At 35.1% G+C, this 13,015-nt stretch overlaps 1 protein-coding gene and 1 pseudogene across 6 annotated transcripts; both read right to left on the bottom strand.

The window, feature by feature from the left end:
* Positions 1-292: 292 nt before the first annotated feature.
* LOC112801388 (uncharacterized) lies at positions 293-5,327 on the bottom strand. Of its 6 annotated transcripts, XR_011862269.1 has the most exons (9): positions 4,715-5,327; positions 4,516-4,630; positions 3,453-3,578; positions 3,114-3,368; positions 2,885-2,980; positions 2,731-2,770; positions 1,970-2,157; positions 879-1,217; positions 293-606 (listed from the first exon to the last, which is right to left on the bottom strand). XR_011862269.1 is itself a non-coding variant. In XM_072196914.1 (7 exons), the coding sequence occupies exons 2-7, from the start codon at positions 4,528-4,530 to the stop codon at positions 2,150-2,152; spliced, it is 540 nt and encodes a 179-aa protein (XP_072053015.1). In that variant the 5' UTR covers positions 4,531-4,630; positions 4,715-5,327; the 3' UTR covers positions 1,854-2,149. The 6 variants fall into 6 exon arrangements, 4 of the variants coding, with proteins under 4 accessions (XP_072053015.1, XP_025699881.1, XP_072053008.1 ...); XR_011862260.1 differs by lacking the exon at positions 2,731-2,770; XM_072196914.1 differs by lacking the exons at positions 293-606; positions 879-1,217 and having other exon boundaries at positions 1,854-2,157.
* A 3,742-nt stretch (positions 5,328-9,069) lies between these two features.
* Positions 9,070-10,501, bottom strand: LOC140181592 (acetyl-coenzyme A carboxylase carboxyl transferase subunit beta, chloroplastic-like; annotated as a pseudogene).
* Positions 10,502-13,015: the final 2,514 nt, after the last annotated feature.

Here is a 13,015-nt window from a genome sequence, read left to right as displayed (position 1 = left end):
TTGCGGCAGTTTCAACCAAATTGCATCGATTTCGAAAGACCTCAAACGGTTCTATGTTGCAGCATTTTTTATTTAGGTTGTGGGAGTTTTAAACCCCCGCAAATATCTTATACTTAAAACAGCTTTTTATTTTATTGGAGTTGTGAACTACCGCAATTTAAAATATAACTCCAAAATATTTATACTATGATATATATAGTTTTTTCTTATTATATAAAATATTAATTAGAATACAAAGTTTAATAAAAATAAAATTCTTTAAAGTATAAATCTAAAATATAAGCCATTAAAATAAATAATAACTTTTTTATATTATAATAAAATGCATAATATATGAATTCTCACTATCTTTATATGTCTAATCCTAAAAATTAAACAAGCTGCGCTAAAGTAATATAAACTCACAACTACAACTAATGAGTTTACTACTTAAATAAGTTTGTTTAGTAAAAAAATGCAACATAATACCCTAACAAATGTGCAACAATAAACAACTAATCAATCTTTAAAGCAATACTAAACAATGTCTTGACGATTTTCTTCGCTTCCATCTGATGATATTATTCCTGTTGGCGGTATAATAGTTTCGTTCTCAACATCATTAGCCTAAAATAAATCAAAAATAGAAATGTCAACATAAAATTTACACATCTATAACACTATAACGATTAACGACAATTCACATAAAAAAATAAAAAGGCATTAACCTTTTCTTGTGTCAAAAACTTGAACAGCAAATTAGTAAGAATAGGAATGTAAGGTTAGAATATATGAGACTAATACCATACTAGAACATTAGCATAATATAACAGTTATCAGTTATCATAATTTTTAAAATTATTAGTGTAACATAAATTCGACAAGAGAAGGCAATTTACCTGAGTTCCATGATCAAATATACTAGTAAGTTTAACAGGAATTCTTCCTTCTTTAGCGAGAAAATAAGCCTTGAATGCAGTCAATGTCCCATCAAATTTAGACTCCAAATGTCTAAAATCAGCTTGGGAGTAATTGGTAGTAGATGACATTGAAGTTGAAGAATTAGCTAATTGGCTAGGGTGATTGGCATTTCTGAAAGTATTAGTAGGTGTTGCTCTCATTCCCATGCATCATACTCTATTAGAATGCTCCTCCCCAAATACTTTGCCAATAGCATCATTTGTGGATGGTCCAGATTCATCTTTCTCATTTTCAGTCATAAGTACTTCAATTTGTTCCTGCAGTTAAAATTTAAACAACAAAAATGTAACAAAATAACATTAAGGTTTGGAAGATATTGAAGTTACACTTTTTACTAAAATAGACCAAAAAATACAACTTAGCGCTATATCCTTTGCACTACAAGAAAATACGTCTATTGCTACGCTTTTAAAGCGTGACGAAAAGCTGAAAAAATTATAGCGATAGCTTTTTGCCACGCTTTTAAAAGGGTCACGACTGCTAGCGTGGCGGTTGCTCTATCGCCACGCTTTTGGTGAGCTATCGCCACGCTTTTTTTGCCACGCTTTTTACATATTGCCACGCTTAAAAACATGGCTGTATGTGGGAGATATAGCCACGCTTTTAAAGGGTGGCCATACATGAGATATGGCCACGCTTTCAAAGCATGGCGACAGCGAGATATGGCCACGCTTTGGCGACAGCGAGATATGGCCACGCTTTGGCGACAGCGAGATATGGCCACGCTTTCAAAGCGTGGTGAAAGCCTTGTCAGATTAAAAAAAAATTCTTTTTCTGACTTAATCTTCATCATTGCACAATATAAATTCTCAACCCTTTTTTTATTACCAAACCTATAAATATAGTATGCACTTTTTATTACAAGACAAATTAAATAGTCATTAGTGACATAATTTTTGCTATAATTGTTTTATACATTAAAAACTAATGTTCAAATACAAAATAAATCTCGAGTTCAAATTCCAAAACTAAAAACTAAAGAAAAGTACAGGAACAATACAACTTAAACCTTGCTGTTCCTCCTTCCTTTAACCCTCAAACTTCCTTCCTCACCTCAGCAACACCATTTCTCTCTTATGTACAATTTTCTAGTTTATCTTTGATGTCCTGCAATCCAGAAGTTACAGCTTTCTCCACTACTTCAGAGACAGACCTGTCCACTTTGCTTTGTGCCTCTGCCAACAAAGATTCATAATACTACAACAACAATGGCACAAAGAGAATCCGAGTTCAATCACACATCATCAACAATATTATTGCATCAAAAAAGTATACATATACATAAGATATACACAAATCTTGATGCATATAAATTTTTCGTCCAAATGTTCCTCCTCAAGGTGATTTGAATTGAGATTTCTACTTAAAATCTAATGCAACAGAATAAACATAGTAAATATATAAATTTAATAAAAAATATATTAAAAGTTAGTGTTTAAAATCTCAGCACATAAATTATACCCTCTCTAAATCAGAATAATATTACAAATCTAAGTCTTCATGAATTTAAGTTCAACAAAATTAAATAATAAGACTTGAAATAATACTAGTCATAACTAATTTTTAATTTTTTATTATGATCATAAGCCCTTCAGAAATAATTTTTAGGCAACATTATAATCATTTCATGTCACTTGCAATAAAACCAAAAACAGCTGTTGGTACCAGAAATTCCCATATAATAATAGCAAATACAAACAGAACAATCAAACTGCAAAAGTAGTGTTGAAACTTTATGTTCATATGAGGTCACTCTTTCTAAAATCATACATGCCGAGATGTAGAAGACATATGGCAAGCTGCTTCCTTCCTGAGATTTTTCAGAAAGTAACATTTTATGACAATAGAATTGCCTAAACCAGCCAAAATAAGAACTTCAATACAAAGTGGAAACAAGAATTGAAGGAATGAAAAACCTGCTTACCTGGCAAGACAAGTATGTCCACTTTGAAACATAAGGGCATTGAAAGGAGTGATCGCAAAGTGTAGTGAGTATTCCACTTCTATCCGGGTCCAATCTCTCAATCATTCAAAGAGCAAACCAGACACATAAATCATATAAAACATCATTTCACAAGATTATTTCCATCCTCTAAAAACATAATCAACGAAGCAACACACACAAAGCCACAGCAAAAGCAAATGCAGCCTACCGAGGCAAACTGGACAAGTTGGTATTTCAGTACATCCATCAGGAGTCGTCCCAGCAATATCTGCACATTCTGAGTACTCCACAGAAACCAAAAACAGGATATGGCACAAGAATGGAAAAAAGGAAACAGAAAAAAATGAACAAGAACCATGGCGAACTTCTCCCCACAATCTTCAGGATCAAGTGCACATGCATAGAACACCACAAACTGAAATAAAATAGTCCTTTGAAATGATCTCACTAGAACATCAAATACCTAATTAAGAATTTAATAAACATACAAGTTAAAGTATATAGTACAAAGTAATCAAAGCAAATATATGTAATGTCTGAAAAATACCTCAGACAACTGGCCACTGCTTTGACAGGACTCAAGATGCAAAAAAGTCAGCTCAATCAAGCTATCTAATTTCTCCGCAATTGTCTTTCCCTCCAAAATTTTCCTATTTAAATATTCTGCAGCAGGCTGTAATAAAATAAAAAAACAACCATGAGATAGCACATAAGATATGTGAAACACACGAAAGTGAAGACAAAATATAGACCACATATTTCTGTTGATAAGATGATATATAGACTGGCAACTAACATACGTAGTAAATTCGAAGAATTACATACTGAATAAAAGTTGGAAATATATTGCTCATAGATGAGCCAATAGCCTAATAGAACCTAACTACATTCATCTTTCAAAACCTTGCAACTAATTCTCATAGAAGTTGACTGAAAAATTAACAGTAAGCTAACTGCAGAACAAGGATTCAAATCTGATGCATGAGCAAGGCTTTGCCATGATAGGAAAGGAGTTTTATCCATGATCACCGCTAAAGGAAAAATGATGAACCGGCCAAACTCTAATTATAAGTGAGCCAATATATGTTACCTTGTGCTCACGATCAGCATAGAGACAATCTATTGGAAATGGCAACTTAACATACAAAAATATCACGTCAAACAGAACATGTCAGTTTTGACATCAAGAGGCTAAAAAATGTGCATGGAAAAACAGATATGGAACAATAATAGGAATCCTTCAAATATTTGACCAAATAATTGAAAATAAGTTTGATAAGCGTGACAATTACCATCTATAAACCCTTACGAAAATTACCATCTATTTTTACCAACATAATCAAACCCTCAAGGTTGTCCCTCACAACATAACCAAAAAAGAGCAAAAAAGAAAAGAGTAATGGTTCAATATAGTTCCTAAAAGTATACCTTCAAAACTATATTGATGCTTTTGAAATTTCAGAGACTAAGATAAACACATACAATTTCAAGAACCAAATTGAATCTTTACTAAAAGTGAATGACTTATCTCGTTTTATATTCAGTTATGTATCTAAGCATATACTTTACAACAAAAACATCGAAAAAACAAAGCAAGAGAAAGAAATTACTCGCTCAGCAAGCATGCGGGCTTTACTGGGGCCACCAACACCAACTGCAATTAGTTTAACACCAGCTGAATCAAACCTAGCTTTGGCTTCTTTCAAGGCTGAAGCTAATTCCCAACTTGGAACAAGATCAAAAAAAGCATAATTAGAAGAACTATTCTTCAAAAAACTCTTCAATTGTGATCGAAAGAATATTAGTTACCGGCAAGGAAGATTTACTCAACAGCTGCGACGACGACCAAACTGACGGCTCCCTCTCGCACGTCCCCCTCTTTCTCGACGGCAACGGTTCTCGCGGCTCCCTCATCGGCAACCAGGAAGCAGGACGGTGACTGGTGCGACGGGAGCAGCTCCTCTTTCCCCTCCTCGGTAACGGCGAAGAGCGAAGCTCTTCCAGCGGCGACGACGCGTTTGGTGACGACTCCTCCTCTCTCATCGTCGCATACACTCTCTCTCGGGTTTGACTCGACAGCGGCGGCAGACTGGTCTTCGACGGAGCTGGCAGCAAGGCGGCGTCTCCTTTTTCGAGCTCTCCTCTTCCGCATGGGTGAGGTGATGCGTATGTGTATTGTGTTGTGTGCACTGGAGAGGGGAAAATGGGGAGTGGGGCTGCAGCGCTCTTGTGAGGGGAAAGGGGGGAGTGCGGTGGGTGTTAGGTTAGGGTTTGTGAAATAAAAAGGGGCAATGTTCTCTGGATTGCAAAGGATTTAGGGTTTTTTTAAGGGTGAATACAAAAGGTTGGAAGAGTTTTAGGCTTCGAAGGAAAGAGATAGAGTTTCAAAGAGGTGTGAAATTATAACCTTTTCGAAAAAAAATTTTAAAACTTTTTTGGCCAGGCTTTTAAAGCGTACCAAAAAAGTAATAGGAAACGGACACGTTTTTAAAATGTCACAATAACAAAACTCTATCACCACGTTTTAAAAGCGTGCCTGTTTCTTCTTATTGCTACGTTTTTTAAGCGTGGCAAAACAAAGCGTGGCCAAATCTCGAATCAATTGTCATCCTCATAAAAGTATGGCCGTAGACCCTTTTCGCCACGCTTTTCAAGCGTAGCAAGAAAAAAAGTAGCCAAATCTCTAATCTATTGCTACCCTCATAAAAGCGTGGCCATTGACCACTTTTGGCCACGCTTTTAAAGCGTGGCAAGAAAATAGCGTGACCATAGGCCTTTTTTCTTGTAGTGTTGCTTCATCAATCACAAACGACCCATCTTTCTTCTTATGAGTTTCTATGTACATTTCTCCACAGCTAATTTTTCGTCCAGTTTTTAAAAACTATGCAAAAGAATATAAAAAAATAAAAGTTAAGGAGCATATGATAATTTAGTAAAATCAAAAAATGAGTGATGGTTCATACTATTTCATGTCTTTTCCTTGAGATGGGTTTCGAGCCACCAGTATGGGGAATTGTTTGCTTCTTGCGAACTTCCTTGTTTCTTTTACACATCTCCTATGAAAAAAGCAAAATGAAGATTAGAAAAGTGATTACGTATTAATATTATATTTTAAAAATTTAGCATGTTACCATTGTAGAAGGTAGAAACCGATATTGAACGAAGGCCACTAACATTGCTCCCCTCTTCCTTGGCAACGTTATTAGCAACGTTAGTGAGCCAACTTTGGCCACTAACGTTGCTTCCCTTCTCCCTGAGCCAACGTTACTGGGCAACGTTAGTGAGCCAACTTTGGCCACTAACGTTGCTTCCTCCTTCTTAGTAACGTTAATGGGCAACGTTAGTGAGCCAACTTTGGCCACTAATGTTGCTTCCTCCTTCCTTGGCAACATTAACCATAGCGTTAGTGGGCTAACTTTGACCACTAAAGCTATGGCCTCTTCTTCTTCGCTGCCTTTCTTTGCTTCTCTTTATCTATCATCAACCAAACAAATGCATCAAAGTCTTACAATAATCACAAGATAATGCATCATTCATAGCATCAAGTAACTCTTGCATTAATCTCATGAAAATGCTCATAAATAACAATGTTTGATTGAATCAAGACATGCATACATTTTTCATCCAAATACTTACTTATTGTCTAAGAAAGTGCATGAAACCAAGTAATAACTAATTAAAAAGGCTTGTAAAACTAGCCTAAGATGCCTAGGCATCACAGTCCTTGCTCCATTCTGCTCCACTTTCTCTGCTGGTTGAGGAACCCGTCCACCACCTCTGGTGTCCTTGGCTTCGCTTTCTTCCTTGGCATGCATTACCTTTTTCATTTGCTCCATTTCCCCTGCTGTCCAAGGAGCTATACCACTACCTTTGCTCTCTTGCAACTTTGTGTTTTGTTCTCCCATGATCTGAATGTTGCTTTAATGATGTCCTTGGAGGGATGAGATTGTCCTTTTTATCTTGTTGCTTTGTTAGAGCTACAGCGGTCCTTGTTGTGTTGTTTATTTCTTTTTCTTCCAGCTGTTCTGCTTTGCTTATGATGTAGACAGTTGCCCTTTTTCTCTTATCAAATGCATAGCTTTTTATTTTGCCAAACGGTGCTATATTAAAATGCTATGGGTTTGTGCATTAGCTTGAAGCACCAAGGGAATAAACCAGTTGCATTGTTTGGCTGTGAAATGAGTTATGGAACTGCCACAATAAAAAACACATTAAACAATATTGGGCTTTTAACCCAAATAATGTTTGTCATCATTTATAAAACCCAAAATCAAACTAAGCTCAACAGAATGTTAGTGTTGGCAGCTAGACAAGTGACACAAATAGAATAAATTTAGAAGGATGATGATATTGAATGAACATGTCATTCTAGAGTAGCATGTAGAGTTCAAATGCGAATTTAAATGTGATGCTAGAGAAGTCAGTGCAAAGAAATTTCGAAAGCCATGAGGATTTGCTATTGGAGAAGTCCTAACGACTAACCCTTATTTAATTAATACAGTATTTGATAACGATGAGATAGGAGCAAAAGGTGAGAATATATCCTAAAAGAAGGAAAATATCAACTACTTTATAGATGCACATTGGGATTAACCCGACCTATTAATTTTGAAAGGTATCCCCTTTCACTTGTCTTTTTTGAATCCTGATGGAATGAATCAAGAGTGCTCTTATGGACAAAGAGGCTTCGATGATCCGTCGAATGAATTCGATGTCAAGCAATAGTTTGAGAATAAGAAAGCCAGTCTTATAGCGATTTGAAATGTACAACAACAAAAAGGTTGCAAAGTATAACATACTAGAGAGTGAGCATTAAAAGCAAGCAGAAACTCACCTGCAGTCAACTTCACATGAAGTTTTTCTGGATGGCTGACATGTGTTATCATTTGGTTTGAAAAAAATCAGTTTATTTTATACAAATGGTTTAATTAAAAAACTAATTTAAATTGGACCAAGCAGTTACTTTTACTCTCTTCTTTTTCATTACGCTATTGAAATTCGTTTTCTTCCAATTTTTCAGAATTAATATCAAACTTTCAATTGAGTATATTCACCTTATTTATATTTCTTAATCAAATTTATTATTTCAAATATATTTTTTAATTTATATTTTTATTCACTTCTCTATGAATGATAAAAATCATTTAACAATACATAAATGTTCATGTCATCACACCTCAGGATAAAATTGATTGGATGTTGGACAAAAATTTTAGGAATTTTATTATTCACATCTTTGTCTAGAGTCAACACAGAGATTGATTGAGTTGTCATTACTTTCCATATTCAAATCATTATAGGTAAAGTTAGTAAGGATGAAGAAGAAAAACGTTTCAAATTCATCATTTAGGAATTTAGAGATAACATGCAAAAAAATAAAAAAAATTAGAGGTAGTTATTTGATCTATCTAAATCGATTTTTTTTCAAACCAAATGATAACACGTGTCAGCCATCCAGAAATAACTTCATGTGAAGTCGACTGCAAGTGTGTTTCCACCTTTAAAGTATTTTATAAAGTGTATTCATTACGGAAATAGCACATACGTGTGTGGTATCATTGTAAATAGAAAAAATAAAAAATCTAGAGAGACAGCAGTTCTCATTCTTGTCTATAAACATCAATAGAAAAGGAACATCGAGAGTAGTAGAATTCCAAAATCATTGCTCAAGTTATCTTCACCCTGGTAATAGTATACTCAACTATTGGTATTGAAGTTTTGTAAGAATCAATTGAGAATCAATTCAAATATAAAGTATCTTACAGAAAAATTTGGCATACACAACATCAATTTAATATTTGTACCTGCTATATATAATTATTAATTATAGAATATTTAATTTATATATCGCTTTTTTTTTTCTTATATTGTTATAAAGATAATCTATAATCAATAGATTTCAAATATACTTAGTATGACTCAATGAATCACTTTTTTCGATAAGTATTTTTTATGGATTCTACTCATCCTATTCTTATTAACTGAATATATATAATAATATATTATTAAAATAATAAAAAATAGAAAGAATGAATGTAAAAAGTAGAACTAAAAAAATGGATTCATTTCGCCTTCTATTTCCACAAGGAACATAGGTATGATAATACACTTTTTCATTTTTTATTTGGAAAAGGAAAAAAATCTTTTAAGCTATGCTAAATTTTTCACAAAGGAAAGAAAGCATGGAGCTGAAATAACTCACTTAAAACCCATTTTAAAGGATTACGCGGTACGATTGAATCAAATAAGCCTTTTTGGAATAAATATTCAGCTACTTGTGAACCTTCAGGTATTGTCGTATTCAACGTTTGTTCAATTACTCTTTTACCCGCAAATGCAATGTAAGCATCGGGTTCGGCAATAATGGTATCGCCCAACATGCCGAAACTGGCAGTCGCCCCACCAGTAGTAGAAGATGTAAGGATGGATACATAGAATAACCTTTTATTTTTTTGATACTCATATAAAGCAGAAGATATTTTAGCCATTTGCATCAAGCTCAGACTTCCTTCTTGCAGAGGTAAAAGTTGATTACCAGCATGTTCGACCAAACAGGTTATTTTCTCGCCTACTACAGATCCCATACTACCCCCCATAAACTGAAAATCCATGATCCCGATTGCTACAGGAATCCCGTTTAGTTGATCTGTGCCTGTTTGAATAGCCTCAGTTAATCCTGCCTTCCTTTAATAAGAGTCCATACGATTCTTATGGATTTGAATTCCTCTTCCGAATGAAATTCAATGGGATCCATAGAGACCATGTCTTCATCCATAGGATTCCAAGTACATGGATCAATCGAAAATTCGATTCTATCTGAACTGCTCATTTTCAAATGATATCCACAGTGTTCACAAATATTCATTTTTGATTTAAAAAATTTTCTATAATTTAATCCATAATAATTTTTGCATTCAATCCATAAATGCTTGTATTTTTTAGTTTCATCAAGATCTTTAGAATCCTCTCTTTTAGTTAAATTCTCATTCGTGATAGTTGTTTTTATGGAAGAACCCTCGCTTTCACTACTATTTACGCCCTTACCATAAATAGAAGTATAAAAGTAACTGTCATTGTATTTATCATTTTCACCTAAATGTGACTAACAATACAGATTTGACAATGAAGATAACTTTCAATGCAATTATGAATGCCATTTTTCCAACTCGATTTAGTATCATACATGTAATGATTCTCATGTCTCTTAGAGACATTATTCAGATAGCTAGAATTCTTATTATAACTATCAAAAAAATATTCTGGTTTACTTAGAAAAGAAGGATCATTAGAAATCTCCAAAAATTGATTTTCAATATCAAAATATATGCAATAACGGTTCCTTTGGCTATTGTTATCCCTAACTAAAAGGATTTTATTAAATAGGAAATTTCTAATGTTTCTGACACCGACTAAATAATCAACATTACTGTAACTAGAATTGTCACTATCATTCCAACTAGGAAAGTCTTTTTTCATATCAATCAAAATTGGGTCTTCACTTGCACTAGTATTTTCAATAGGACTAAAACTATCCATTGAGTTACTTAGCCCACACCTGTATTCTAACTGCCTATAAAACAGTATAGAATTGAACATTGACTATTTGTCCCTCTGTTAGAGGTGTTCCCGAAATGTCTGCGATCGAGTAAATAGCTCTACGAACGAATGGATCGAATCGAATTGAAAAATGGAAAGATTTGTACAAGTTATATCCTTCGTCACCACTTTGCGGAAAATGGTTAGATATCAATATGTTAGATACATGTGACTCGATTGGTGAAATAGTATCTCTCTCCAAGAAAGCATGTTTTTTTTACTGCCGCACAAAGAAAAAATTTTGTTCCGAATGAACAAGATATTGAGGAATTATGCATATGTAAAATAATAATTATTGATACAGGCCCTTTCCACAAAAATAGAGAATCTTTTGTTACAATAGAAACAGAAGTGATATTGATTATTCAAGCATCGAAGTCGATTTGCTTTTAAAAAAGAGGATATTAATGAACTTCTATGAAATGGTTTCACGGGATTCAGCCAATTGTCTTGATCGTGGGATATCATTGAAACATAGGAATCCGTGTTATCAAAAGATTTCCTGCGATTCTTTCTAGTAGGAGTGTTCAAAACTGATCCGGACCGAACTAAACCAACCAACCAAACCAAAAAAATCGAAAACAAAAAAAAACCAAAAAAATGTGTTTTTCAGTTTTTTTGCGGTTCAGTTCGGGTTTCAGTTCTAACCAGGAAAACCCTAACCGAACCGAACCAAACCGGTGAAGTAAAAAAAATCCTAAAAAACCAACCTCACTCCCCCCACCCCACCCCACCCCAAACGGCCAAACCCCAATTCCCTTGAGCGCGATTCCTGAGCAGCAGTGAGCCCTAACCCGACGCCTCCCACCCCCAATCCAAAGCTCTCAGTCTCAGCCTCTCACTATCGCGCTCTCCTTTTTGCAGTGACGCTTTCCTCTCACGGTGGCGAACCCACGTTCCTCCCAGTCTGCCACCACGTTCTTCACGGACAGAGCACCACGAAGCCCCAGCCACAGCCTGAATGACCCTCGCACACAGCAGTAGCAGTCTAGCATAGCACGACCCTCATCCCTCACACCCAGTGCCAGTAGTAGCAGAGCACGACCCTCGTCCCTCGCACCCAGCGCCAGTAGTAGCAGAGCACGACCCTCCTCCCTCGCACCCAGTTGTAGCAGAGCCCAACCCTCGCATCCTCGCGCCCAGCAGTAGCAGAGCCACAACCCTCGCCAGTCGCCACCCACAACACAGCACCCACCAGTCACCAATTCAAGTCAGATATGGAGGCCGAGCCACCGAGTCAGGTATGTAATTTGGTTAAATAGTTGATTCATTGATATTGTTTACTTTATTACTGACTTGCTGACTTGTTGATTCATTGTTAATTTGGTTAAATTATACTCAGTATTGGTATTGTTTACTTTATTGTTGACTTGCTGACTTGTTGATTCATTGTTAATTTGGCTAAATTATACTCAGCATTGGTATTTTTCAGGTATTGTTGCTGGTTAAATTATTGTTGCTGGTTATTGATGCTGACTTGCTGATTTTGTTCTGTTTGTTGAATTGTTTGCTGACTTGGTTATTGATTATTGTTGCTGGTTAAATTATTGTTTGCTGATTATTGATTATTGTTGATGGTTATTGATTCATTTATGTAGTTTGATGTCAGTTCACGTGAAAATATGGGCGACACTGGATTACCGCCAGTTCCTCTGCCGAATGAATCAACAAGTATCAGATCTTCCAAGTGCATCGCCAGTTCGTCTTCAGTTGTATTGACTGTTGAACTTTTAAACTTCTTTAATTGTTGTATTTGAATTCTTTTTGTCGTTAAATTTCATTAGACCAAGACTTTGTTAGCTATTGTGTATTTGTGTTGGTCGATTTTAATGCGATGACTTTGTGAAATAGTATGGTAGTATTTCGTTTGAATTGATTGAAAAACCGAACAAACCGAATCAAACCAAACCGATTTTAATTGGTTTGGTTTGGTTCGGATGGCTTCGATAAAAAAACGAATCAAACCGAATCGCAGTTTAATTACATGATCGGATCGGATGACCTTTTTCTCAAAAACCGAACCAAATCGCATCGCGAATACCCCTACTTTCTAGTATGGAATGAGTCAATCATCTACTTTGGTATCTTATTAAAAAAAGATGGTGATATTGTTCTTCCATTGATCAAGAATTTCGATTTTTGGGAAGTATTACGGCCATCCAATAAGAAGGGTTTCAATTTTTTCAAATGAATAATTTGAAGACCTATTGATTCTAACAACTGATTATAGAGTGGATCATTCGAACCTTTCAATTCATAGATGTGGATCTCGGACCTATGAATGGGGATACTCCCAAAACTCACAAAAAAAAAAGAAGTGAGTTAGACAGAAAGAGAAGAAACTTGGACAAAAAAAAGTAACTTGGACAAAAAAAAACAAAGTAACATAGACAAAACTTTTTTGTCGATAACACCAACCTCAAACCAATCAATCGAATATTAATACACCACGTCAACAATGCTATATTTCATCGAGTGTTAGTTTTTTAAGTTACCAAACTGGTGACTTAACCG

The sequence above is a fragment of the Arachis hypogaea genome, chromosome 1 (genome assembly GCF_003086295.3).
Source record: "Arachis hypogaea cultivar Tifrunner chromosome 1, arahy.Tifrunner.gnm2.J5K5, whole genome shotgun sequence".
Taxonomy (NCBI): Eukaryota; Viridiplantae; Streptophyta; class Magnoliopsida; order Fabales; family Fabaceae; genus Arachis; species Arachis hypogaea.
This window is presented reverse-complemented; position numbering and strand designations above follow the sequence as displayed.